The 27,084-nt window shown below is 37.2% G+C and overlaps 1 protein-coding gene across 4 annotated transcripts in view; it reads right to left on the bottom strand.

Moving 5' to 3' along the window:
- PARD3B (par-3 family cell polarity regulator beta) overlaps positions 1 to 27,084 on the bottom strand; it is a 1,097,854-nt gene that overhangs the window by 427,582 nt on the left and 643,188 nt on the right. For all 4 annotated transcript variants that reach the window (XM_025404986.1, XM_025404990.1, XM_025404989.1 and 1 more), the window contains 3 exons: positions 25,514 to 25,646; positions 16,522 to 16,621; positions 9,082 to 9,197 (listed from right to left, as the gene is read on the bottom strand). In XM_025404986.1, the coding sequence (XP_025260771.1) occupies positions 9,082 to 9,197; positions 16,522 to 16,621; positions 25,514 to 25,646 (349 nt within the window). The remainder of the gene's footprint in view (positions 1 to 9,081; positions 9,198 to 16,521; positions 16,622 to 25,513; positions 25,647 to 27,084) is intronic.

Below are 27,084 nucleotides of genomic sequence, written 5' to 3'. Positions count from 1 at the left end.
TCAAATTCTTCTTGAAAGTATGTTTCTTAGGGAATGTGAAAACACAGCAGGAGGAAAGGATGCGTAGAGACTTACAGGAATAGGAAAAGCACGTCCTTGACACAGAGAATCATTTTTACACCTTTGCTTCCAACTCAAATCGTTGTTTTAATGAATTTTAAAGAGAATCTGCCTTATTCTGCTATATCTGAAGTATTGATCAAGTTATATTATAGACAGTGATCTATATTTCCACATTTCAGTTACTACTACTACTACTAGTCTATAACTCACTTTAAATGTAGCAATTATCTAAAATATAATTACATGTTACATTTTGGTTAATCCAAATGTCCGTTTTCTTAATGTTTTGAAAGAGGCCTGCCATGGATGGAGGTGCTGGAAACTATCTGAAGTCTTTTCTCACTACAGATGTCTCCCTAAGAATTCAGCCTGAGTTCTGACAGGTAGGTTCTCCAAATTCAACTTTTCATCTATTCATCTTACTACAATTATATTCTGTGTAATATGTACACAGTGTTATCATCTATGTACATATAATACAGTTATGTAGTTAAAACACATAACTATATACATTATGTTTCATTTATTTATTTTTTTGAGACAGAGTTTCATTCTTGTTGTCCAGGCTGGAGTGCAATGGCATGATCTTGGCTCACTGCAAACTTGGCCTCCTGGGTTCAAGCGATTCTCCTGCCTCAGCCTCCCAAGTAGCTGGGATTACAGGCATAGGCCACCATGCCTGGCTAATTTTGTATTTTTACTAGAGACAGAGTTTCTCCATGTTGGTCAGCCTGGTCTTAAACTCCTGACCTCAGGTGATGCGCCCGCCTTGGCCTCCCAAAGTACTGGGATTACAGGTGTGAGCCACTGTGCCCGGCCTTATAATATGTTTTAACAACATAAACATATTAAAATACTCTAACAAAAATAAAAAGAACTGTGTCCCTTGTCAAACACTGAAAAATATATGATGGTCTCTTTTTCATAATTTTGGTGAGTTCTGCTTCTCTTTTCAGTCTTCAGGAGCTGTTTTAATTTACATATTTTTTCCTTTTTTACCAAACATGCCACAAACCAGAATTCTATTTTCCATCACTGTTATCCTTCTCGATTTCAAAACTTGTAAACATGATGTATCTTCTGATGTGATTATCATTGCTTGATATATCTGGGGTACTGATTAATTTTAAACAGATGTGAGTCTTTCAATGTTTGCATGAAAATATTTGAGGAGAGCTCTCCTATGCCTCTTAAGCCATCTCTCTTTCAGGCATAATATCTTTACTCTTTCAACTGCTTTTCACTAAACATGGTTTCTAGGCCTCTCACCAATATCTGGATTGCATTCTATACTGTCTTTGTAGCTATTAAAATATTTTACCCATAATTGGATATGGAACTGTAAATGTTATGACCAGGCTGGAATAAAGTGGAGCTGTTTTCTTCTTTGATCTGAAAACACAGAACTAGCTTTGGGGATGGCCATGTCAGGCAAGCAGCTAAGAACCAGGGGATTGCTTCAATAGTTACTACGCCAACTCTCCTAAATCCTACACTTATACAATTCATCTTTTTTAACCTGACTTTATGACATAACCTTTATCATTCACTATCCCATCTGAAATAGCTTCATGTCCCCTCAGTCATTCTCTCTACCTGAATTTGGCTTTAGGAAAAACATTTCTATCTGAATTTCTGTCATCTGAAATTTTATTATTTATTCACTGTATACATCTTTATCATCCGTTTACATAACGAGAATGAAAACACTGTAAGATTGCAGCCTTTGTCTTATTTACCCGGGATATTGCCTGGCATACAGTAAGTGTCAATAAATCCTTGTTGGAATGAATGCATCATTCTTTATTAAATTCTATCTTCTTCAATTCTGGAGAAATCATCTGAATGCTAATTCTGTAAATCTATCACCCGATTCTCTAAGACAGTATTTCCTGAAAATTTGTGAAGAGTGCCTTTTCCTTCTTTACTCTTGACTTTAAGGAAAAAATCATGTTTTGTCAAGAAAAATTAACTGTAATCTTGAAAGAATTCTATTTACTTTGTATAACAGACAGGGAAGTATACAAAGATGAAGTCAGATATGTGCCAAATTACATACATCCAATCTTCATCAAATTCTGTTGAGTTTTATTAGAACACAATAAAGGTATCATTTTATGGTATATGTTATTTAATTTTCTCCAAGGTGACAATGAGACATTAGTTAGCACATTTAAGGAAAGGACATTTTAGTGCTGTGTCTACCTCTGTATAATTTGGCCCATAAGTCTCAATCAGAAAACAAATGGAAATACCTTTATAAACATCAACATAACCTATAAGTAAAACATTTTCCTGACTTAGCAGTTTAGAAATCCCATCAAAAAGGAAAGGAGACACCAGTTATTTCAAGGACTCCATTGAGATTGCTGGTGACCATCAAATTTTTTTTTTTTTTAAATTTCGCGAACATGGAAATCTTCTGACGATAACCATTGAGATTACTAGTTGTTTCTGGAATTCATTATCTTTCTGAAAATTGATAATTTGCTTCCTTGTCTTCCAGTGTGAGGCCTACTCTTCATAACTTCTGATGGCCAGGGACAGCCACTTTATAATCACAATCCTTTTAGTGCACAGGGATGTAAATTGTCTAGACTTCCATTCCCTGGCAGCTATGCTTTTTCGGTTTGGCCATCATTCTCTCCTAGGTATGAGGATAATACTAACACAGGAACTGAGTGGCTTTGCTTTGCACCTGACATCCAGTAGGTGTTTAAAACAATGGACCACCTCACACACTTTCTTTTTTATGCTTTAAAAATAGCTTGGCTGTCTAACTCTTATTAGGTTTTGCAAGCCTCCTCTCATGCAGCTGTTTACCTCTTCCTGCATATATTCTTTTATATTTTTACTACGTGTGTGTGTGTATATGTATATATTTATACATATATTTATATATGTATAATGTACATATATATGTATATATTTTAATCATTTGCTTCTCTCTTCCTCTTTTCTACATAGCCAAGGTTATCAGTGAGTTCTTAAAGCAGCCACACTAGTGTCTTCAGATGCCTCTTCCTTTTCTTCCTCCCTGAGATAAGTTATCATAATGTTAGAATTTCCTTTTGGAAGTTTTTCCTTAACTCTTGAGTTTTTCTTTCCTGTTGGGGTTCTAATCTAGGTACATGCAGCAAACACCATTTCTCTCATTTATTTACCACATCCCCAGTGTTTAATGCATTTCCTGGCACACGGCAGGCACTTAATAAACATTTACTTAATGAATGAACATTCCCTATAATTCCTTTATTTTGAGTTACTAGAGCTTAGAGTATATAGCTGACTTCATCTTTGTATACTTGTCTATTATACAAATAGACACTTTCTTACAGTATTACCATTAATTTTTCTTTACAAAACAGATTATTTTCTTTAAAGTCAAAGTCGTATCCAAAACAGTAATACCCAATTCAGCTTTTAACTATATTCAGAGGTACTACTCATTGGTGGACAATAAAATAAATCCATGGATGTAAATAAAAATAGTAAAATATATTTATGTATTAATAATACATACAAACCAGCATCACACTTATTAGAATAATTTTGTAAAAATTATCCTAAGTATTCAGTCTTTATTATCAATAATTCATAGAGAAGTACCTCACTATATGAATATAATCTTAAAAAGAACGTATTAGAGCAGTAGAATGGGGCTTTTTTTGTGCTCATCTTTGAGCTGATACTAGAAATGTACTCTCTAAGAGGAATATCTGACATGTATAAAAAGTTTCATACTCAAAATGTATCTCAAATGTTTACCTTTGAAGATGTGAGAACTCAGTTGGCTTATAAATTATTTCAATTGTGGGTATCTAAAAACATTTCCTAATTTAAAAAAAAATTTAGAGCAAGCAACTAACAGAAAATAAAACTGCTGAATCACAAATCTTGAAAGGAAATCAGCCAACCTATTTATCGTCTTGATTTTAGGGAAATATTCAGGACACACGCTCTTGCTTAAAAGACTATGAGACATGGAATGTTAACAATCTTCATTGTCAGGAAACTTCCTAAAATTTTGTCTGAATGCCTCATGCATCACTTTAAGCTCATTTCCTCTCATTGAACAGGAGGACAGCTGGCCAGCGTCTTCCATCTGCACTACCCTTCGCCTTCTCCGAACTGGGTTATAGAACACCCTTCTGAAATGGGAGTGGGAGGCCAATTTGAAACAGGAGAGGAAACTCTAAAAACAATACCTTGTGAGAAACAGAATTTTAAACTTAACTCTGAATGGGGCTACAGAGTAGGTCAACAAAGGGGGCCAACAAACTGAGGTGCTATCCCTTGAATAATTCAGACTAATTCTCAAACAGTATCATGGGGTCCTAAAACACCAAGCCTGGAAATTAAAGATTTTTATGCCTCATCAAAAAGTCTTTGAATGTAACTTCCTGGCATACTGCCAACAAGGGCAGCTCTTTGGGGGAAAACCCTATGCCAAAGGCCAAAGAGGCAGCTGTGTATTCAGCTCCTGAGAGCTTCCAACTCAACACCCACACAAGCTCAATTATGAACAAATTAAAGGGGTCCAGACTGAACACAGTAATTCTGGTAATTTAAATAAATAGAGAAAAGTCTACAATTAGTAGGAAAAGATTGATTTTCTCCAAAACCCAGAAGTATCCACCCAGTCTCTTAAGTGACACCCTAACCCCTTTGAATTAGCATGACTACATGCAATTATTTAAAAACAAATTTCCTTTATCATTTTAATCATTTCTGATCTGCCTTAAATGTGACCACATGCATGCCAGTAAAAGTATCCACAAAATCCCAAGGCAAAGCAGCCTCAAAAGTGCTATATACACATTATACTTATAATGTATACCCAATTCAGCTTTTACTTATACTTCTAATGTATACATAGGAATTAATGACACTGAGTAAAATTGTAATCAGAGTTGTACACCTACATTTTAGAGCATATAATGTGTTACCCATCTCAAGAAGTGTTTAATATACACATCTGTAGTTAATCGATAAACATTTTTGCAAGTAAAGAGAAAAATTTAGAGTCATTGAAAAAGAATCAAAGATTTAATATTGGGGAATCTATTAATTAACTCACTTTTATTTCATGAATAGAATAAAGAACAAAATCCACATTATCAGCCAGTAAGGCCCTTAAAATCACTTATTAAAATTAAACATTCATTCTTGATTAAAAAAATAAACGATTTAATCAAAAAACTTTTAGGACGTTAGGCCTGCAAAGAAACTTATGTAGCTTGATCAAATGTTTCCATGAGAAACCAATAGCAAACATTATAATTAATGTGTGTGCTCTCTCTCTCTCTCTCACACACACACACACCCCACAGTGGAAGCATTCCTATTTCATCTTGAAACTCATTTTGATTAGCTGATTGTACAGTCCATGCAGGGGAATGAGTACATATGAAGAGCCAAAGTAATTTTACAAAGGAAGAAAAATTAGAGGAAGATTATCTTGTAAGTAATCAAAATACGAAGTAATAGCAAGATAATTTAAATGGGGTGATGCTGACATGACATGGACTAATATATCAACAGAATAGCATGTCTAGAAATCCATACATCTATGTATGTATGGGAATTTACTATTCAATGTGACTGAATTTCAGATTCAGGGAAAGAATGGAGAAGTCAATAAATGTTATTAATAATTTGCTTACTTATGTGAGAAAATTCTTCCATCTCATACCCCATGGATAAAAATATATGATAGATTGCTAAATATTTTTTAAAGCCTCTAGAAGTACCAGAAGGGAATGAGATAAACATATAACCTAAATGTCACAAAATAAGAAATGATGAAAATATTTGACAATAAGACTGAAACCTTTTTTATAAGAAATATCACAATGAAACTAAAAAGACAAATAATAGGTTGCAAAAAAATGACTTGCATCCCATGTAACAATATTTTATAAATGAAAGAGGAAAAAATTAACAAATGGTAACATTGGCAAAGGCTATAAATAAACAAATTGCAAAATCTTAAACACAAACAACTCAAAAACCCACCAAAACAACAACAAAAGAACTGTCAATGAAGCCCACATTCCATTAAAAGGGGAAGAGAAAAGTAAAGTATAAATGAAGATTAATGAATGTAACACTATGCAACTATTATAAATAAATGATATGTGATGTGGACATGCACATAGATGGGGAATAGGAGCACTTACATTTTAAACTACGTTTGTGTCTGGTGAATAGGTAAAAAAGATGGCAATAAGGAGGCTTTATTTTTCTTAATCGAAATTGTCTGTCTTTGAAAATATAATTGAAAATAAGTAAATGGAAGCTGCTCACCTTTAAAATAGCTTAAAGAGATGAACAACGACTCATTAATATGCAAGTTAAAATACTAGTTTGGTCTTAGTAGCAAATGCGAAACAAACACAAGGGTACTGATAGGGCCCATCAGCCTCTGAAGATTCCTACAGACTTTATAAAGTGAGAAATAGCCAATATAATTTAATTATGCAGCAAATAGAAGGGTGGTTTTTTTTTTTTTTTATTCTGAAGCATATAAAAATGCTGGTTTCCAGCTCAAAAATAGATAGCATGAATTGTATATTCATCCTAAATAGGATACTTATTAAAACGTTTTAAAGAATGTTAAAACATTTTAAAGAATTAAGATCCTGCTAGTATTATTCCTATAAACATAGTCACCTACCTTTTGAGCAAATAAATTAATCTCTTACATTGGCCTAGTGCTATATATGGAAAACGAAACTATATACAATATTCTATTCCCCTAATGAAACAGAAAAGACACTTTCAAATGTTTACCATTGGGGTGTCACCTAAGTGAATTTCACATTGAGAAGATTAACACGTTTGTTAGGCTCCCTGATTGTTCTGGGGAGAAGGGATCAAAATGGTAGTAGAATGCTGACCCTCAGGGTATTCTGAAAGACTGTTGGCTTTAGCCTGGTACTTCTTGGAAAGGACCAAACTTTGATGATTACTCTAAACTTGTTTTTACAGCATGCTACTGAGTATTTCCGCTGCGTGGTGCATTTTAGCCAGTGATTTTAGTTGGTACTAGGGTAAATAGCTCATAACCTGACCAATTTTGTAAAATGAATTAACCTTACTATTATTGTTGTCATTTATGGCATATGTATAAAAATGCAAAGAATGACTGCTAACTACATATATTTTGCTAGGACTATTTCAGTTTCGAAGAGAAAACTCAAAATATAGTTTTTGGTAATAAAAATGTTAACAAAATGGCTGGACCCAGTGGCTCACGCCCTGTAATCCCAGCACTTTGGGAGGCCGAGGTGGGTGGATCACTTGAGGTCAGGAGTTCGAGATCACCCTGGCCAATATGGACAAACCCCCTCTCTACTAAAAATACAAAAAAAAAAAAAAAATTAGCCAGGTGTGGTGGCAGAGGCCTGTAATCCAAGCTACTCGCAAGGCTGAGGCAGGAGAATCACTTGAACCCGGGAGGCAGAGGTTGCAGTGAGCCAAGATCACACCACTGCACTCCATCCTGGGAGACAGAGTGAGACTCCATCTCAAAAATAATAATAATAATGATAAAATTAAAATGTAAATAAAAATACTGATTATGGACATGCTTTAGGTTTTATTTTTTTCAGGTTTCATAATATTTTTTTCTCTCTTAATTTACAATGGGTGCTGTTTTTTCTTTTTAGAACCATAATAGTGGCTGCTTTAATTAAATGAGAAAAACAGAAATATATTTCTCTCCTCAAAAATAAGAGCAGTTTTGATCCATTAATCTTCTTTATAGAGAAACTGGGAAGACAGAACAGGAAATGTTTATCAAGCACTCTATAAAAATGAACTGCTCTTTAAATTATTAGTAATAACCTATGTCACTGTCACAAATTATTCCTTTGGTTTGTCAAAGGTTCACGCTTGAGAAAATACTGTTTCTGACCAGTGTTCAAGACAGCTTCCTTGTTAAGGTTTCTATCTGTCTCTCACTATAGGTGATTACAGCAAATGCATCCCAGTGATTTAGTTAATTTATACAAAATAGAATCAATTTCTCTTGTTTCATCATGACTGAACGTTTTTCTGAACTCCTGTAAATGAATAACAGATAAGCCCTATTTATCAGATTGTTCGGTGGAGTGCGCACTTTTGATTATTCTATTTTCTTGTTGTTACTAATGAAATATATAATATGCCTCGAGAAAAAACAATTGCAAAGCTTGGCCTCTAAGCATTCACGAGGCAATGGATATTTTGCTGAGAATTTATTTTGTACCCATACTTTTCTCTAATAGTGTTCTCTCTAAGAGCCCATGGGAGGGCAGTGATGCCCTAGGGTATATGAGATGTCCCAAGGCTTTCAGAACACAGTTGACAGGGGCCCTTGCTCTGCCCTGGCACCCAACAGCCACTAAGAAGTTCCCCATGGTGCCGAGAACCTCAGTGAGGTTGTTCAGGCATGGACAGAGGGTACCTTGACACCCTCAGTGTGGCAAGCCCAAAAGACCCCCTTTCCCTCCAGTGTCACAGGATTTGGGGATGGGCATTTAAAAAGCTGAATTTTCTGCACTGCTGCCATCCCTATCCATCACACATGGATAGGAATAGAAGGATGTGAAGCACTAAGGCAAAGGATGCTTTGAACCACATGATTTTCCCAGGCTCTGCAACAGGTATACCCACACAGAGTGGAAATGCCCTGGCAGAAGCAAGGGTGCAAATGCAAAGGCAGATAGACGAGAGAAAGATGCCTCTGGAATTCAGATCCTCTAGAAGGAATCATTTTTGTGACCTATAATGGGAGGATAGTTTATAGATCATTTTGTAAAAATAAATCACTTCTCTTTGTTTCACAAAGTGGGTAATTACAATTAAATGTGTGAAGAGATAGGAAGGTGAGATGGCCATTATCCCTTCTTCTAGGCTTCTGCAAACCTTGTTCCCTGAGGTTTGAGTTGAAGAAACAAAACCAGGACATTTGGGAAGATAAATGGGCTAAGGCTGGAGAGCTGACCTGGATGTCACCTCACCCTTGCTTACCAAGGTCCATGCTCTTCGAGGCTTTCAAATTAATTGATTCAGGCTGCCTGGCCGGTGTCACAGATCTGAAGTTGATGTGCTGATCTGGAAAATATACTGCTGAATCCACCCCAGAGCTGTGGAAGGAAGCCATATGTTGTATTTAGGTTTAGAATAAAATCTTTTTAAAAATGAGGAAGCAGTTCTCATTTTGAACACAGCCACTCATCACTCTGTGCAACTCCCAACCACATATTTTAAACTAATTCCTAAATCTCAGGTTTCTTTTATGAGATGTAGCAACTCTGTTTTCATGTATTTTACCATACTGTACAATTTAAATAAAATATTCTCTGGGTAATATCGTGTTTTACTCTTCACTGATTTCTGCTAATTGGGATCCTGCTGTACACTATATAACTTTAAGTGGATAAAGAAGGCCTGGAAAACACTAGCACTTCAAGAGATGTCACCAGATATTAGCAGACTCCAAAAGCAGGTTAAGGGATTTCTGTGGACTAAGCTATGCCTATGTTAAAAAACAAGTGAAAGGGTTGTATCCTTTAGAGAAAACCATCCTGTTGAATGACATGCCTGTAGGAATTTGGTTTTCTACTTTATTTAGGTCTTTTTTCTAAAACGAATGTTAACACTGAGCAGATAGTCTGCACATCAAAAGTGCAAAAAGGAAATAATAGGAAAAGCACAGTTGACAATTTAGACACGAGATACATCAAATGCCCATTATAGTTTTCTTAGTACTTGTAGGCAATCTCAAATAACTTTCTTTCTACAGAATATTCTACTTATTTCACTTGACCATACAGGGTATTATGTAAGAGAATTACAGACAATGACTTATTTCTTGTTCTATAAATAAATTTTATATAATTTTAATAAACTAAATTATAGCCATTTTCTCCCCTCGGCACTCTCATCTGTCTAGAAAGTAAATATGGTAGCTCATCTCATCATAATTGCTATCCTAATCTCAGATATAGTGAAAATCCAAATCATATATCCTTACAAAATCGGAAAGTACTGAGTTTTTCAAACAGTTGGAGTTTGATACTATAAACAACAAAACAATAGCAAAAATAACTGTTTTGAATGAGGATCCTTCTAAAATGTACAGGAGAATCTCAACCTGAAATACCAAAATAAGTTTAATCTTTTCTTGAAACTCATCATCCCTCCATATTCAATATTGCTTTTGAGAAATATTAAAATTAGTATGCAACAATAATAGTATGGCCAAATGAATAAATGAACCTCCATTTTCACAATGCAGTGGGTAGATTAAGTAAGTACTTGTTTAGCCAGGTGTGGTGGCATGCACCTGTAGTCCCAGTTACTTGGGAGGCTGAGGCTGGAGGATCACTTGAGTCTAGGAGTTTGAGGCTCCAGTGAGCTAAGATCGCACCTCTTCCCTCCAGCCTGGGTGAAAGAGGTAGACCTCATCTCCCCTACCCTCCCCCAGAAAGGAAGTACCCGTGACACCAGCACAGCCCTGTGCTCAAGAGCCTGGCTCCAGTACTTACTAGCTATGTCAATTAAGAGACAGGCTCCAGTACTTACTAGCTGTGTCAACTAAGAGACTTACTGGACCTCTCTGGGCTTCAATTTCCTTATGCATAAAATGAGTAAAATTACACTCTCCACCTCGTAGGGTTGTTGAGAGAACAGAATGAGTGAAGATTTGTAAAGTAAGGACATTAGTGTCTGGTACAGAGTATTTTGTATAGAAGCAGATAAATTAGGTAAGTTAACAAATAAGCAGATCAATAAATTGACCTACTTTTGCTTCGCAAAACACTCTAAGTTTCTGAGTTTTTCCCATTACCTGTGTTTTTTACAGTTTCTTTGATGTCTCTGTTTTTGTCAGACTCTCAGTAAGTCTGTGACTAGGAGCCCTTTTCTCTATTTAGAAGGGTGATGTGGTTTGATGGTTAGGAGACTGGCCGCTGCAGGAAAATGTCAGAGTGAGTGGCCTCAGTTTCCTCATCCATAAAATGGATAGGAATAGAATTTATGACCCTTTAAAATTTTTGTAAGATATGTAAGTTATGTTATATATTGAGAAAAGTACCTAGCACATAGTAAGAGCTTGATCAACCTGAGCTATTAACAATCCTTTTCTTTATTTTGTAGGTTAGTGTGGTCTTTGAATGAGGGCCTAAGGCACTAGCCAAGGAAAAGATTTCACGTGTTTTCATAAAAATTTCTCAAGAAGCTTAAATCCTCTCTTTAGAGTTGTGTAGCTTTTTTTTTCTATTTCTTTCCTGGTGTCTGGGTACATTCTCAATACATGAAACCATTGATATATAAAGTATATTAGATATGGTATCTAGTAATGACAAAATATGCCAATTGTGAACAAAAATCCTGGACCCACTTAGTGTTACTGACACTAGCCTGGCCTAATAGCAACACTTTCATTTTTTCAGCCCATTTTAAAGAAGAATTCTGAGACACTACTGCAGACATGAGCTCTCCCCTGAGTCTTGGAGTTTGGAAGCACTTGCCTTTAAATGTGTGATTCGACCTTTATTTGCACTTAAGTTTTCCATCCTTTGATCTGTTGTGATGATGTGGGTTTAGTGTCAGAAAGACTCATGGCCTTCATAGAATCAAAAAGTTTAAGAGCTGAAAGGGATTAAAGGTCACCTCATCTCTTAGATAAGACCCTGAGGCTCAAAGAGGAGTATTGGCGTTCCAAGGTCACACAGCTGGCCAGGGGCAAAGCTGGGACCAGAGCCACAAGCTCTGGCTAAAATGATGGCCAGCCTGGGACACAGGTTGTTGCTGATCGCGAACCCGCAGAAGTCAAGCCTTTCACTTGTAGTGAAGACTTGCTCACCTTTTATTATGTGGCTTACATTTTAGGTTTGTTTTTTGTTTCAATAGAGTGGTGTACATCATGCAATAATAAATCCTTAATCAAAGCAGTGAAAGCCTCCAGGGAAGAGGTGTAGGACCCTCATTAAAACATAGATCAGACTGCATTTAAAGCAGAGGCTCAAGGCAGACTGAGAATCTACCCAATTGAACAATGTGTTGGTGAACCTGACTCACTGTCTTAGATTATCCTCTTAAGCCCAGCATTAATTCACAAATTAGGAATAAGAGCTCACATTTTCCCAGACTCCTAGGTAGCAATAATCCCAATCCCCATTTAAAAAGTAAGGTGGCAATGACACTCAATGCAGTAACATCAAGCTAGGATCTATCTAATAAAGTGAATTTTTATACAAATGTTGGCATATAATCAAGAATGATCAAAGAGATAAAAGGCTGCACTATACATATGAAGGTAACAAATGCTCTTATGTACACATCTGATTATGTCCTTTAAATTGATCATAATGAGATATCTACATATCGATCCATATACATACACATATATGTTACCATCACTTTGACTGTGACCAAGTGTACACTTTGAAAACCTTTCATAAAAGGGCCCCCTTTGCTGTGGTACAAAACGGAAATAAGGCAAAATAAGGCTGATATCAGATTGATGGATATTAAGGAGGTAAGTGAGCGTAATATAAGTCATCATAGGATTAGAGCCAATGTGGGCATATAGAGCACTGGAATAATGAGTGAGAGCAGTATTGAGTTAGTTCATGTGAAAATATTTTAGACATGTAAGTTAGACTAGTAAAATGGTTTGTAACTTTATGATACATATCTCAAGTGTTTGGATTGAGAGGGTGATATGATGATTATAAAATGTGACATTTTAATTTTGAAGGGAGTTAGCCTGTGCTCATGGCTGAGTGCACTGCAGTGAAGGTTGTGGGAAGCTGGAAGTTGACAGCAGGCCAAAGACATGTCTTAGATAAAGGCTGTGTTTTCAGCATGAACAACCAGGGAATCTACCGAATAGAAACGATACTCAACGTCAAATTATGCTGCCTAATGAATAAGTAAGGGTAGCATGAAGCATATGCCAGTGTCTTGACTATGGTGACAAACCAGGAGTGTAAAAGATGTATAAGAGTCAACAATGAATGTTCAAGAACTGTCTGAGATGAAAAGGTGGGGGATGAAGTCTTTGAGAGGCACGACAAAAACCATGATGTCTGAAGTCTCAGGTGTCCACAGATGGACTTCAACAATTGGCTACTACGAGTGACAGTAGATTCAGGTATGTGCGTGAAGAAACAGACAGAGAGAGACAAAGAGAGAAAGAGAATATGAACATGTGGGGAATAGCCTAATGTTGTCTAAACTGTTAATAATATTCAATATATTCTGTCTGCTGCTTATTTAGCTTCAACTCTGCCTGAGATCCCACAGTAAGTTTATTTCCTTTATATTTATTTATTACTTAGACCCACATATTGTAAACTTTTCTGTAATAATCACTGCATAATAGTAAAAATAGGTTCAGCAATTTCCCAATTTCATTTTGTACAGGCATTAAGTTTGATCAAATTTGTTTTTTATTCCTCACGCCATAGATAGCCTCACCCCTCAAACACCCTTTTTTCCTTTGAGTGGGCTTTTACTTTTTTTTTTTGAAAGGCAGAAGGCAGGAGAGCCTTTCTTGCTCAATCCTCCTGGCTCCCTTCCAGTCCTTCCTCCATCCCAAGTTTCACACATCCAACTCCTGCTGCTGCTGGTCACCTAGGCAACGCAGCAGTTTGCAGGATGGTGCAGGTCACACGATCCTAGGAGGGGAGTTTCAAGGCTTAAGACTTGGTCTTTCTATTTTAAAAATATCTCTGTCCTTTCTTCTCCACCCATGCTCCTGATCCCTCCATCCAGGCCCTGCTCTTCTCTTGCTAGTCCCAAGTCTGAGTGGCCTCCTTGTCTATGGTGGCTTCCGCCATTCCCTCCATCCTCCATTACTGAAACTGCTCTGCCTGATACTGTCATCTCCAGGCTCAAAGTGCTTCAATGCTTCTCCACTGCTCTCTGGAGAAGCATAGCACCCATGGAGCAGGGCAGACGATGCCATTCCCATTGAGTCTTCCCTGAGATACCACAAGTTTTAGCCACACTGAACACACTCTGCATTCTTCTCTCCCATCACCTGGTTTCCTTAACCTAAATTGCTCTTCCCACCACTTCTTTGTCTAGATAGCTTTGTTCTATTTTCCAAGAAACTGCTCAAACACTACTCTCCTGTGAAAACTTACTTGACAACTCCAGACAAAGTTAGCAGCTTCTTCCTCTAGGATCCCATTGCATTTTGTATCTAATGCTTAGGGGCTGCAACCTAATTATCTGTGTGTCTGTCTCTTTAAGAGGATGCTGCATTGCTTGCAGGCAGGGATGCTTTCCAATCCATTTGATTTCTTTCTATAGTGTCTGGCTCAGAGCTCCAGAAATACTTTTGAATGAATGAGTAAGTGAATGAATGACTTAATAACCAAATACTGCAGAGTGGAAAAGAAGAATGAAGTCTAAGACAATGCCATACTTTCGACTGAAAGGAGATTAAGGATAAACTGTTGACGATTAAGAGAGCAGTTCTAACAAAGAAGTGAGAACAGAGGCCTAAAACACAGGGGACTAGGAAGGAAGAGTGAAAAGAAGATGGAAGTTACTAGTTCATACCATGTAATGAAGATTTACAGCAGTGAGGACCAATATAAACTTTTTTCTTTCCCCAGTTCACAAAGGAATGGCTTTGCAGAAAAGGGAAGGAAGGAAATCCATGGAGACTTTGAAGCCAAAAAGGCAGTTGCTAAATCCCAACTGATCTCTGAACCACCTCTCTCCCCTGAAGGTTTCTCACCTGAGTGCTTCTCTCTAGTCTCCCCTGCACAGATGCTCAGTACCTCTGACTGCAATTGCCCTAAAAGGTATCCAGAGAGTCTCTGGCTTCCAGGGGATATCGACCCTCTTCCATTCACCCAATCCATGTTATACACACACACAAAAACCCAGGTTTCATTATGTGTATTACCTGCTAAAACCCTACAATAAGATTTACTATCTACCGAATGAAGTCTGTATACCTTATTCTTGCACTCTGGGCTTTATCATCTGGCTGATCGGCCCCAAGTTGTGCAAATCAATTTACTCTCTCATCTCCATGCTGTTTCTTCTGCTGCCCTTCCCTCCCAAAACGCCCTTTCTTCCCGGGCTCATCTCATGTCCACCTGCTATTAATGAGTTAGGGTTCAGCTTAAATGACACTTTTACCATAGCATTTTCTCTGATTCCTTTATCTGGAGGCATTCTCCTCGGCCTCAGATGCCCAGAGCACTTTATCTACACCTTCTGGTAAGTATCATTGGAACCCTTGTGTTCCAGTTGTCCCAGGAGTCTACCCGTCAGCCTACCAGCTTCCTGAAGACAGGGTTTATATCTGATTCAGCTTTGCACCATCCCAATCATTTTGTACATATATACAGAATAAACAGTAAGGTAGAACAAACGAAATTATGTTTTAAATGGCTTTTCTTAATGCCAACAAAATGTCATTTTCAATTCAGAATTGAGCAGGCAATGGAAATAAATGGACAAAATTAAATAGGTCCACATTTTCTTTCATGAAACCCCTAGAGATACTGATCTAGAATATTATTGTGATTATCAATCTAGTTCACAAAACTGTAGTTAGCAAGATAACTGACTTCAAAAGTATAAGAATCAGAGATAGCTAAATATAGGTGAGCTTCCACCTAATAGAGTTAGCTATACTCTTGGCATGCTGCTTTATTTTTAGCAGACTGTATTAAAAAACATAATAGGAATGACACTAGCATTGCTGAAAGAAAAATGAAGAAATTTCACAAGATTATCATGGGACACAGAATGGAATAAAACACACAGTTTCTAACAGCCATAATAAATACAGAAAATAGCAAAGGGACAATTTAATGATTTTTAAAACTCATCAGAAGAACAAAATCTATGAATTCCCCTAGTCAAATAGTATACATGCTTAGTAAATCTCTCTCACGCTTGTGTGATTCTGAAAATTATTGATTTTTTTTTTAGTTTCTATTACAGAATGGATATAATATTGGGTGCCCTCTTCAATATTTTAGATTATATATGGTGTTGCTTTAATTTTTAGATTCCATTAACTTTCTTGGAACATCTATTTTTAAAATACCTTTAGGGTTTGCCAATTACTAATAAAAACCCGTAAGCTTCCCATTTTCTCAGTTTTGTTTGATACCTTCCCATGTCACTTTTCTTTGAGCTCCATGGCTGTAGTTTTTAAATTTGTAAAAGAAAGTCCAACCATTCTCTTAAATATTTTAATAATTTAAGGTGAATCTTAACAAATACCAGCAAGCAAAATATGCCCAATCTAAGCTATTAGCTACGAGAAACTTTCACTGAAGCTTTTGCTAGAAAGGAATTATAGATACTATAAGATTTCTATTCCAGAAAGAAATAGAGTTAAAATAAGTCTCCTGAATAAGGTTGCTGTGTTCTCCCAGAAAAACAATAACGAGGAACATTTACGATATATCATTTTATCAATACCTGTGACTGTAATCTTCGAGGCCCAATTCCAGAGCAGAATGTGGTGTTGGAGAAGGTGGAACTTCACTCTCGGTCCATCCGTCATTGGGCAGCAATAGGTCTATAAACAAAGAACAAATGAAGCTGTATAAAGTGGAAGCAGAATCATTCGATGCCTGGTTTGGTTTCAGTATCTCTCTCAGACACAGTTTCAGCCAACACATAAACCAGCCCTGAAATAAATAAGTTCTCACACGGAACTGAAGGATCCTTATGAGAATGAATGCCTCTTGTGTGAGGAAATCTAAGCCTTATAATGTGTTTTTACACTGGTGACCTGCAGGCAACCCCTAGCAAACCCACTCCACGCATCTTGACTACCTTTTCCCACCAACAAAAGGCTGACACATACTCATTACCTGTGATCTGTGGAAGATTAACAAAGTCATCTGTTTTATACCTTAACAGTTTTGTAAATAAGACTCGATAGTGAATACCGTGGATTATATGGTGATTAAAGCATTTGCTTCAGTAGCAAAAACTTCTTTTAAAAAAATCATGAGATATAATATATCTGTTCACCATCTAGACATAGGTGAGGTAAACACACACACACGTCCTCTTTTTTTCTATCTGTGCCATAATGGTGACACCTGGGTTTAAGGCCTTATAAGGAAAAGACAGGGGTCTAAATCCTGGTTTTCCCACCTACTAAAAATGCATACTTTTCCAGTCTATTCTGTACTAGAAAAATAGATATGTACCTCTAATATCACCACAACTAATAACAAGTAAGGTTGTTGAGATCTTATTGTATAGCAGATATTATATTAAGCCTTGTACATTATTTCATTGAATGCTCATAATTACTAACCATATTCACTAGTGTATGAAAAGCATTATAGAACATCCTGGTTAAGTGTATGGTTTTTGGAGCAAGACTGCCATATTTCCAACCCTACTGCTGTGTAAACATGGCAAATTACTCAACTTCTCCAAGCCTCAGTTTTTAAAGCCATAAAGTGGCAACAAGAATACCTTTACTGGAGGAATATGAGAAATAAATTATATTTAAGCAGTGATTTGTAAATGCAAACTGTTAAGTAAACACAGGATTTTCATTCCATAGATTGTAAGTTCTACTTGTATCTATTACAGTGACATAGTTGGTAAGATGTATACCTGATTTGTCCCTGAATGACAGAATAAGAGACAAATCTCTCTACCCTTGAGAACTGCTGTTGGTGACAAAACCTGCTTTGGCTTGTTCACGTGCTGGATATGATGGTTAATTTTATAGGTCAACCTGACTGGGCCACAGGGTACCTAGATATTATTCTGGGAGTTTCTGTGAGGGTGTTTTTAAACAAGATTCACATTTAAATAAACAGACTTCCCTCTCTAATGGGGTAGGTCTTGTCTAATCACTTGAAGGCGTGAATAGAACCAAAAGACTCCCTCTTTCCTGAATAAGAGAGAATTCCTCCTGCCAGAGTGACTGTGACATGGGACATTGGACTTTTTCTGTCTTCAGACCCAAATGGAAACATCAGTGCTTCCTCAGTCTCAAGCCTTCAGACTGAAACCACACCATTAACTTTTTTGGTTCTCAGGCCTTCAGACTCAAACTGCACCATCAACTCTTCTGCAACCCCAGCTTGCTGACTCACCCTGCAGATCCTGAGATGTGCCTATTTTCAAGGTCATGTGAGCCAATTCCTTATCATAAATCAGTTTACACACACACACACACACACACACACATTTGGTTCTGTTTCTCTGCGGAACCCTGATAAATACACAAGGCAAGGACTTGTTCCAAGCTTTGCCCCAGGCACTAGACTAATGTGGAGGTAGTTGTAGCACTGCTGACATGGCCCTGGGAATAAAACTTGAAGCAGATCTGCTAAGTAGGTGACCAGGGGGAAAGTAGCCCAAAGGCAGCCTGCATTGTGTCCCTGCACCACCTCCAACCCTAGGGGTCCACTGATTTGGTAGTGGTGGCAGCAGTCAGGCATTCAAGACTTGCTAAGAGAAACAGAGCAGAAGGACTGTAATGTAAATTGGGAACAATGGACATCCTAGGACAACTTCCTTTCTGCTGGCTCTCATCTTCTATCCTCAACCTCTCAGTCCATCTTCCACAGTGGGGGTGAACATACTTGTGATCATATAACTTGTTGCTCAAAACCACTTCAGCTGCACACATTGCTTATGGAATAAAGGTCTATGATCCTGGCAAACAACTTCATCCCCCACTACACATTAGTTTACCATTCCCTGACCACACCCCTTGTGTGCTCCTGCCTCAGTATCTTTGCTATGTAACTGCAAAACCTACTCTACCTGTCAAAGTCCTACCCTTCTCCCAAGGTCCACCTCAGATATCACATTTACTATGAAGCCTTTGCTGTTGCCAAGGATCTGTCACTTTTATAACAGTGGCCGAGAAGACCAGTGCCCACTCTATCTGTGCTCTTCCTCTCTTTCTGGGCATACAGCTGGACACCACTGCTTGGGCCTCTTTATCCCTAGACTAGTTCTTGCAAATGGAATGTGAGCTGCTATGACAAATGTCATTCCCAGTCTCAGTGGTTATGAGAGGGTGCACCTTCCTCACTCTCTCTTCCTTTCCCCGACTATATCACCTGAAAGCCAGGTGACGAGGTGCCCAGCCACCAGGGCAAGGAGCCTAGGTCCTGTAATGACTGCATGGAACACAGCTGCCAAACCTCATTGTGCAGTGATAGGACCAGGAAATACACTTTCACTGTCTATATCTATCCAGTGACACTTTAGGTTTATCTATTAATTCATATTAGGTAAAGTAATTCTTGGATCGCATATATCAAATGCCACTTCTGCAATGAACTATGTATGTATGTATTGTCCTATCAAGCTATTATCTATTTATCTACATCTATTTCTTTTACTAGACTGTAGATAACTTTCCCTTCATGTTCCTCTTTCTCGTTTTCCATGTCTTCTACAGCCTCTTCTCTGGCTAGTTTTATTATAATCATTAAATTTAATTTTTATTACACTCATGTGAATGATTTATGGTTCTTTTTGTGTTTATGTGTTTTTATGTGTGTTTTTTTTTTTTTAAAGTGGTGATCAGTGCAGAGGTAAGTATCTTGTTTGTTGAGGTAAGTATCTTATTTGTTGACTCTATCCTTGTTACTTTTTTTTTTTTGAGATAGAATCTCGCTCTGTCTCCCAGGCTGGAGTGCAGTGGCACCATCTCGGCTCACTGCAAGCTCCGCTTCCCGGGTTCACGCCATTCTCCTGCCTCAGTCTCCTGAGTAGCTGGGACTACAGGCGCCTGCTACCATTCTCAGCTAATTTTTCGTATTTTAAGTAGAGAAGGGGTTTCACCATGTTAGCCAGGATGGTCTTGATCGCCTGACCTCGTGATCTGCCAGCCTTGGCCTCCCAAAGTGCTGGGATTACAGGCGTGAGCCACCGCGGCCTGCCCCTTGTTACATTTTCTTAAACAACATATTCGGATGCTGTAAGGAATTTTTATTTTCCTCTGAGCCCAAACACCTTTTTTAAGCCCTTGTTTCAGTGTAAAAGTCTGGAATTCTTACCTCCTGTAATAATATTTCGGGATTTCATTGAGTGTATGAGGTACAGTCTTCTTGACGGTCATTTCATGTATATCTATGCCTGTAAATGTTGACACGGCACTCCCTGTAGTCATTACTTCATTGATGGCCAAATGGCTCTTCTTTTTAATTATCATCTTTTGTTGTTATCTGTGTTGTGGGATCTATCCCACCAAGACCATATCAGAAAAGAATTTGTAAAAGAGATTGTAACTTTAGACAAAAGGTCAGCAGGCTACGGCCCTGGTCCAAAACCACCTTGCCACCTGCCTTTGCAAATAAAGTTTTACTGAACAGCCATGCCTATTTGTTTATGTATTGTCTATGAGTGCTTCTGCTCTACAATGGCAGAATTGAGTGGTGACAGAGACCTACAGTCCAAAACCTGAAATATTTACTTTCTTGCACTTTAAAGACAAAGTTTTTTGACTCCTGCTTCTGACTATTCTTAAGGACAATAATACTATTGCATTCACCTTTCCACTCCTGATAGTATATTCTGCACAATGGAGGTATCCAATAAACATTAGCCAAATTGAAACGTATAATTGAATCTTGTCATTCCAGACATAGTGCTTTACATGCTACAGAGGGGTAGATACTTGCTGGTCCCCAGGAGGATACACATTAGAAATAATTTTACTATGATGTGTCTCAGAGGACCCCAGGGAATATGGATCCAGTGAGACAGGTCACAGAACCACAACATTTGATTTGAGATGGAGATAAAAGGCCTAACTCAGTGGGTGATGCTAAGCAGACTTGGGGGCAGTGGGTGCCTAAGACAGGATGCACTTGAACTGAAAGAGGAAAAGCAGGAGAAGAGCTATATGGGGGAGACAAGTGCAGTGAAATGAGAGGTAATGCTAACCAGAGGCAAACTGCATGAGGCGATCCCTCGGCCTAGGGTAAGATCTGCCAGCAAGATTCCTCAGAAAATACAGTGTTGGTGTATTTCATTACCATTCAAATGCTTAATAGGATTTTATAGTAAACCCTTGGGACACAACCTCCATCCCTATTACCATCTTGAAGCACCACACTTATTTCACTACAGGCATTGCTAGCAGTTCTTCAGTATAAATGTGAATTTTCTGGTGCTATGATTTCTACAAACATTAGTTCTAAAAATGCCTTTTTCTGTGTAACATCTTGGCAGGAATAAAAAATAAAATAAAATAACCAAGAACTGTGGGTGGTATGTATTATTACTACAAAAATAAATGGAACACAGAATATCAACATTGGATTTTTAAATATACAAAGGAAAGAAAAAAAAAGTCAATGTTTTGGCTGTAACAGCTCCTCTCCTCACTAGACATTACACTTTGTCAAGTTAATCTTGCTTTTCTAAAGAAGATCCTTGAAAAAATTGGTAATGGCAGTCAACACTCAGGTTTTATAAGCCTTAGTGGCCTGTTACCATCTGACATGGATCTGAAACTCAGGAACTCCCAATAGTCCCCTAAATATAAAATGTCATTAATATTAAAAAGAGGTGATGGCCATGATACTCTTTTATAGCATCATGTTTATAAATTCTGCTATAATTTTTTGGCCTCTAAATCAATAGGCTTACATAAAAAGTAAGAAAATTTCATCTACTGGTCTCTAACAATGAAAATGTAATGAGTCTGCGTTTTGATAGGCCTATATCTTATAATCTAGTATTGTTGCACAGATGTACAAAGAAAATATAAGAATAGATTTTCTCTACTTTTGAAAAAATAATGTTTAATGGAGTCACTTCTTAAAATAAATACATTTGTTATGCTAAGTTGAAAAATTGAGGTGGGGAAGAAAGAGAAACAGGAAACTTGCAGATAGTTAATTTATATATTTTTTTCACTGATGTAAAAATTGTTCTAACTAAATCTATGTCCTGGGAAGAAAAGAACAGACGAAATCTCCCAGTGGTTGTCTGGGGCCACTTGGGCCCAAAGGACTCTATTTGTACCGAAGATATACAAAGTCGGAACGTTCTATTGAAGTTCCAGATGAAATTATTACTGTACTGTATTTTCAGCAGGTGCATGGAATGGATTTTCTTATTTATTTATTTTTTTCTGGATGTATCCTTATACATTAACTACTTCTATGGTTTTATTAGTTTAGCCTTTGCTATTCTTTGCAGAGATATTATTTCATTTACTTAAGTATCTCAATGTCTTCTGAAAATACATCATGTGTCACTTAATGAGGATATATTCTGAGAAAAGCACTGTTAGGCAATTTTGTCCTTGCATCAACATCATAGTGTACTTACTTAAACCTAGAAGGATTAGCCTACTTACTCTTGTAAGCTCTATAGTATAGCTATTGCTCCTGGGCTACAATCCTGAACAGCATTTATTGAATATTGTAGGCAATTACAACACAACGGTATTTGTGTATCTAAACAGAAAAGCTACAGTGAAAATACAGTATAAAAGATAAAAAATGGTATACCTGCATAGGACACTAACCATGAATGGAGCTTGCAGGACTGGAAGTTGCTCTGGGTGAGTCAGTGAGTGAGGATGTACTAGTAAATTTGAAGGCCTAGAACACTACTGTACACTACTGTAGACATTATAGACACAATGCACTTAGGTTACACTACATTTCTAAAAAATATTTTCTTTCTTTAATAATCTCCATAACTTTGTTACTTTATAATTTTGAATTTAACTTTTTGAATATTGTGTAACAAGAGCTTAAAACACAAACACATTGAATAACTGTAGAAGCATATTTTTTCTTTATATCTTTATCCTATAAGCTTTTTCTATTATACTTTTTTTAACCTTTTAAACTTTTTTGGTAAAAACTGAGACACAAACACACATTAGCCTAGGCCTAGATAGGGTCAGGATTATCAATATCACTGTCTTCCACCTTCACATCTTATCCCACTGGAAGGTCTTCAGGGGCAGTAACAGGCACAGAGCTGTCATTTCCTATGATAACAACGCCTTCTTCTGGATACCTCCTAAAGGAACTGCCTGTGGCTGTTTACAGTTACTTTTTTATAAAAAATAAGTAGAAGTGTACTCTAAAATGATGATAAAAAGTATACTATAGCATTAGGAATTTTTCAGCTCCATTATAATCTTACGGGACCACCATGATATATGTGGTCTGTTGTAGACCAAAATGTCATTATGTGGCACATAACTGTATTTTACAGATACTAAAAATGAAACAAAAGGTACTTACTGTTCATTTAGATGTCATTGGTGTAACTAGGAATTAAACTCTAGACTTAGATAGACACTGGGCCACATGTTTCTAGAGAATTAAATGCCAATCAAGTTTTATATAAAGTCTAGATATTTTAATACAGATGTCCACATTCATGATCATAAGGTAGAAAGAAGGCTGTTTTATTTTGCAGACAACTTGCCATTCCTTTCCCAGGCTCTTTTGCTATTGCAATGTAAGATTTCAGAAGGCAATCTTGTTCTGTCAAGAAAACTTTTACTTTTTTTTTTTTTTTTTTTTTTTTTTTTGCGACGTAGTCTCCTTGCTCTGTTGCCCAGGCTGGAGTGCAGTGGCACGATCTTGGCTCACTGCTAGCTCCGCCTCCCGGGTTCACACCATTCTCCTGCCTCAGCCTCCTGGGTAGCTGGGACTACAGGTGCCCGCCACTATAATTTTTTTTTAGATGAGAAAAGACAAAATATTGAGTATTTTTTTAATCTGTATGCTAAGTAAAGTCAGCTTCTTCTTTTTTTTTCCCCCCCCCGAGCAGCTGGGATTACAGGCATGTGCCATCACAACTGGCTAATTTTATACATATATATACACATACACACACACACACCTTTTTCTTTCTTTTTTTTTTTTTTAAGTAGAGACAGAGTTTTGCCACATTGGCCTTGAACTCCCGACCTTAGGTGATCTGCCCGCCTCGGCCTCCGAAAGTGATGGGATTACAGGCGTGAGCCACCATGCCCGGTCTAAAGTCAGCTTCTAATGGGCATTCTCAGTAGGTGAAAGGACTCCAATAGTTTCAAGAGACCAATAACCAATGTAAGTCAGACACATGCTGTGGTTTGGAAGACAAACTGAAGACAGGGAGACAAGGATTGAATCCAGACTCTGCATGCATCAAATATGCATTCTTGAGTAAATTATTCACTCTCTCTGACTTTCTAGATCTTTATTTGTAAAATGAAGATAATATTACCACTTTGAGTCTGCAAGCAAACTGCTCAACACAGTATCTAACAGACAGCAAACACTTAATAAATGGTAGCAGCTGTTGCTACTACTCTTGCTAAAATGCAGGAATTCCAAGGAATAAACAACATCCCATTCTAATGAGACAATTTAATTCTAGAGCCACCTCAGATTTATAAGTATGTTATGATGGAGTAATTTCACAGCTTGGAACTTGTTTCCACATAGTTAAATTATGATAACATCTTAAGTGTTCAAAATATAGGAATTGATTACATAATATATGGTACTTACCAATCAAAAGACACTATGCAACTACTGAATATGATATTGTAGAAGAAGATTCAATGACTAAGAGGCATATAATGTGCTAATTTTAAAAAACAATTTCCTAAACATTACATACATTTCATTATTTCATTTTTTGTATAAATATTTTCATTAAAGAGTCCTGAAAGATATGCATAATATGTTATTGATTAGGATCTTTGATAGATAGAAGTACAAGTAAAATTAAACTTTCTTTTTATTTGTTTTCTCTAAATTTTCTGCAATGAATATGTATTGCTTTTGTAATAAAAAATTCATGTTGTTAAAGAAAAGAGATACAGGGAGATGAAACAATTTTCTTGGTGACCTGAAGTACATTTTTTAAAAAACCAAGAGGAAAACCCAGATTTTTTACATCTGGAGTTGGCTAGAAATGTGATCCACATCAGATAATAAGAGAAGACAGTGTAGCAAGACAATAACAAGAACATTCCAACCATCACAAGATGGTTTCAGGTTAGGATATTTACCCATTTACCACGCTCATATTAGAATCGAGTATATTCTGTGAATCACGCTATGACCATTTTATGGATTATAAATCCATACATTTTAAAATGTTGGTAGTTATTTACACTTGGTAACTTCCAATATTAGAAGAGCTTAAAAAATAACAGTTTGCCATCTTTGATTCTCCAGTGATCATTTGTTTTATATATAACCCTCCATGTTTGGGGCAGCAAGCACAGAAAGTGTCACTTAAACTAGAGACATTGCCAGGAATCTGATTCACAAGTTCTGAGTCAGCTCTCGCCCCAATCTCTCAGTGTTTGTGACTCTGATTAACAAAGTCTGCACTTAGTCTAATTAATTCCCCTTTACTCTTTTTTTTTCTTTTTTTTAGATAAAAAGGCATTTTTGTGTTTTCTCACTCCATTTGCAGTGGATAAAAATGGATAGACTCTTACCTTTCTGTTTGTCTTGTGGACTGTAAGTGCCAAGTGGATGCAGGGTACTGTTATCATTTCGCCTAGAGGTGGTTACAGCATTTTGACAGTTCTCAAAGCATGGCTTGGAAAATGCCCCGCACTCTGCAGGATCCTAAGAGATAAAAGTAAAAATTATATTTGCATTTTTAATATGTTCAAACTTGGTCAGTTGAAGCAAAGTGAAAGAATGATCGCTGTATGAATAGTCTTTCAAGAGTCTATTACACTTAAGTCCTCAACTCTGGAAACTCAAAATGGCCCTATCAGTGAAAACATCTTTGAGTATAAAATAAAAAGTACTGACAATGTGGTGCTAAGGATTAGGAGTGCTGATAGCCAACACAAAAGAGGATTAACTTTATTATTCTCTTTTACCACTTACAACTGGCTTCTTTCAAATTTTCTTCCATCTGGGAGTACAGCTTGTGGCAGTGTCAACACAAGAATACAGTTCATGCCAAGGGTGTTTCTCTGCCAACCAGCTGGTTCCTCTCTCTCTCTGCGCCTAAGTGCATACGCTCTAGGACAAGTCAGAACTCAAGCAGGTTCACCTCTGAAATGCCACCAGTGTGTCTCCATGCAGATACTAGGTCTTTGGCCAGGAGCTAAATCAAACTGCTGTGACAATGCCAGACAGCAGTTCTCCTGAGGGTTTTCCCCCCTATATTTCCCCTTCCTATTTTGATTTTTACAGTCTGTAAACACACTCACAGTTTTCTGAAAACTGCTGTGTCTAGAGTAACACCCCATGATCCATCTTCCACAGGTGCAGAAGAGGGAATTATTGGAGGAAGTTGATTATAGAGAACTCTTAACTATTTTTTTTCAAAAAGGTTGCAGCAAAGAGAATTGGGGTTTGCTCTTCTTCATATTATTTGTCTCAACAACAGATTTTAAGGAGGCAAATGATTTGTAAGCCATCTCATGACTGTTCCCTTGACCACTGGTGAGAAGAATGTACCACAAACAGCAGCACCCATCTGATTCCCAAAGCTCTTCTGAGAATAGCATTTGCCTAAAACAATGCACTGGATTTATATTTTCCTCTTTGGTTATAAAAATTCAGTGTCTAGCTAGTCAAACAAATACCTAAAACATTCCATTTTTGCATTCTTAATAATTAAAATGTTTTCAGCCGCTGAAGGTCCTTTAGCTTTTTGTCAAGGCTTGTAACACTTTTCCCACACCCAGTGTATTACCCTTTCTTCTGAACTGCTAGTCAAACTGAGCCTGGTATAGGAGGCAAGCTCGTCCTAAATTAAAGCTGTAGCTGTAGCGGGAAAGAGAGCTAGGGCTTGCTTTGCACAGCCTTGTGCTTTGATTTAACAGTAACAACAAGAACAAAAAATTTTTTTCTGCTTCCCCAGCTCTTTGATAAATGACACAATCAATATCCCAACAACTGATCAGTAACCAGCCTAATTAAAGTATTCAGCCTGTAAAATAGAGCCGTCGCAGAGCCCTCCATTAGTGTCCCAGCCAATAAAAAATATAATGGATTTTTAAACATATTCTGCTTTTGCCACGATGAGCTGGCAGCAGGGAAGGAA

The sequence above is a fragment of the Theropithecus gelada genome, chromosome 12 (genome assembly GCF_003255815.1).
Source record: "Theropithecus gelada isolate Dixy chromosome 12, Tgel_1.0, whole genome shotgun sequence".
NCBI lineage: Eukaryota > Metazoa > Chordata > Mammalia > Primates > Cercopithecidae > Theropithecus > Theropithecus gelada.
Note: the sequence above shows the minus strand (reverse complement) of the source record. Positions and strands in the feature narration are given on the sequence as shown.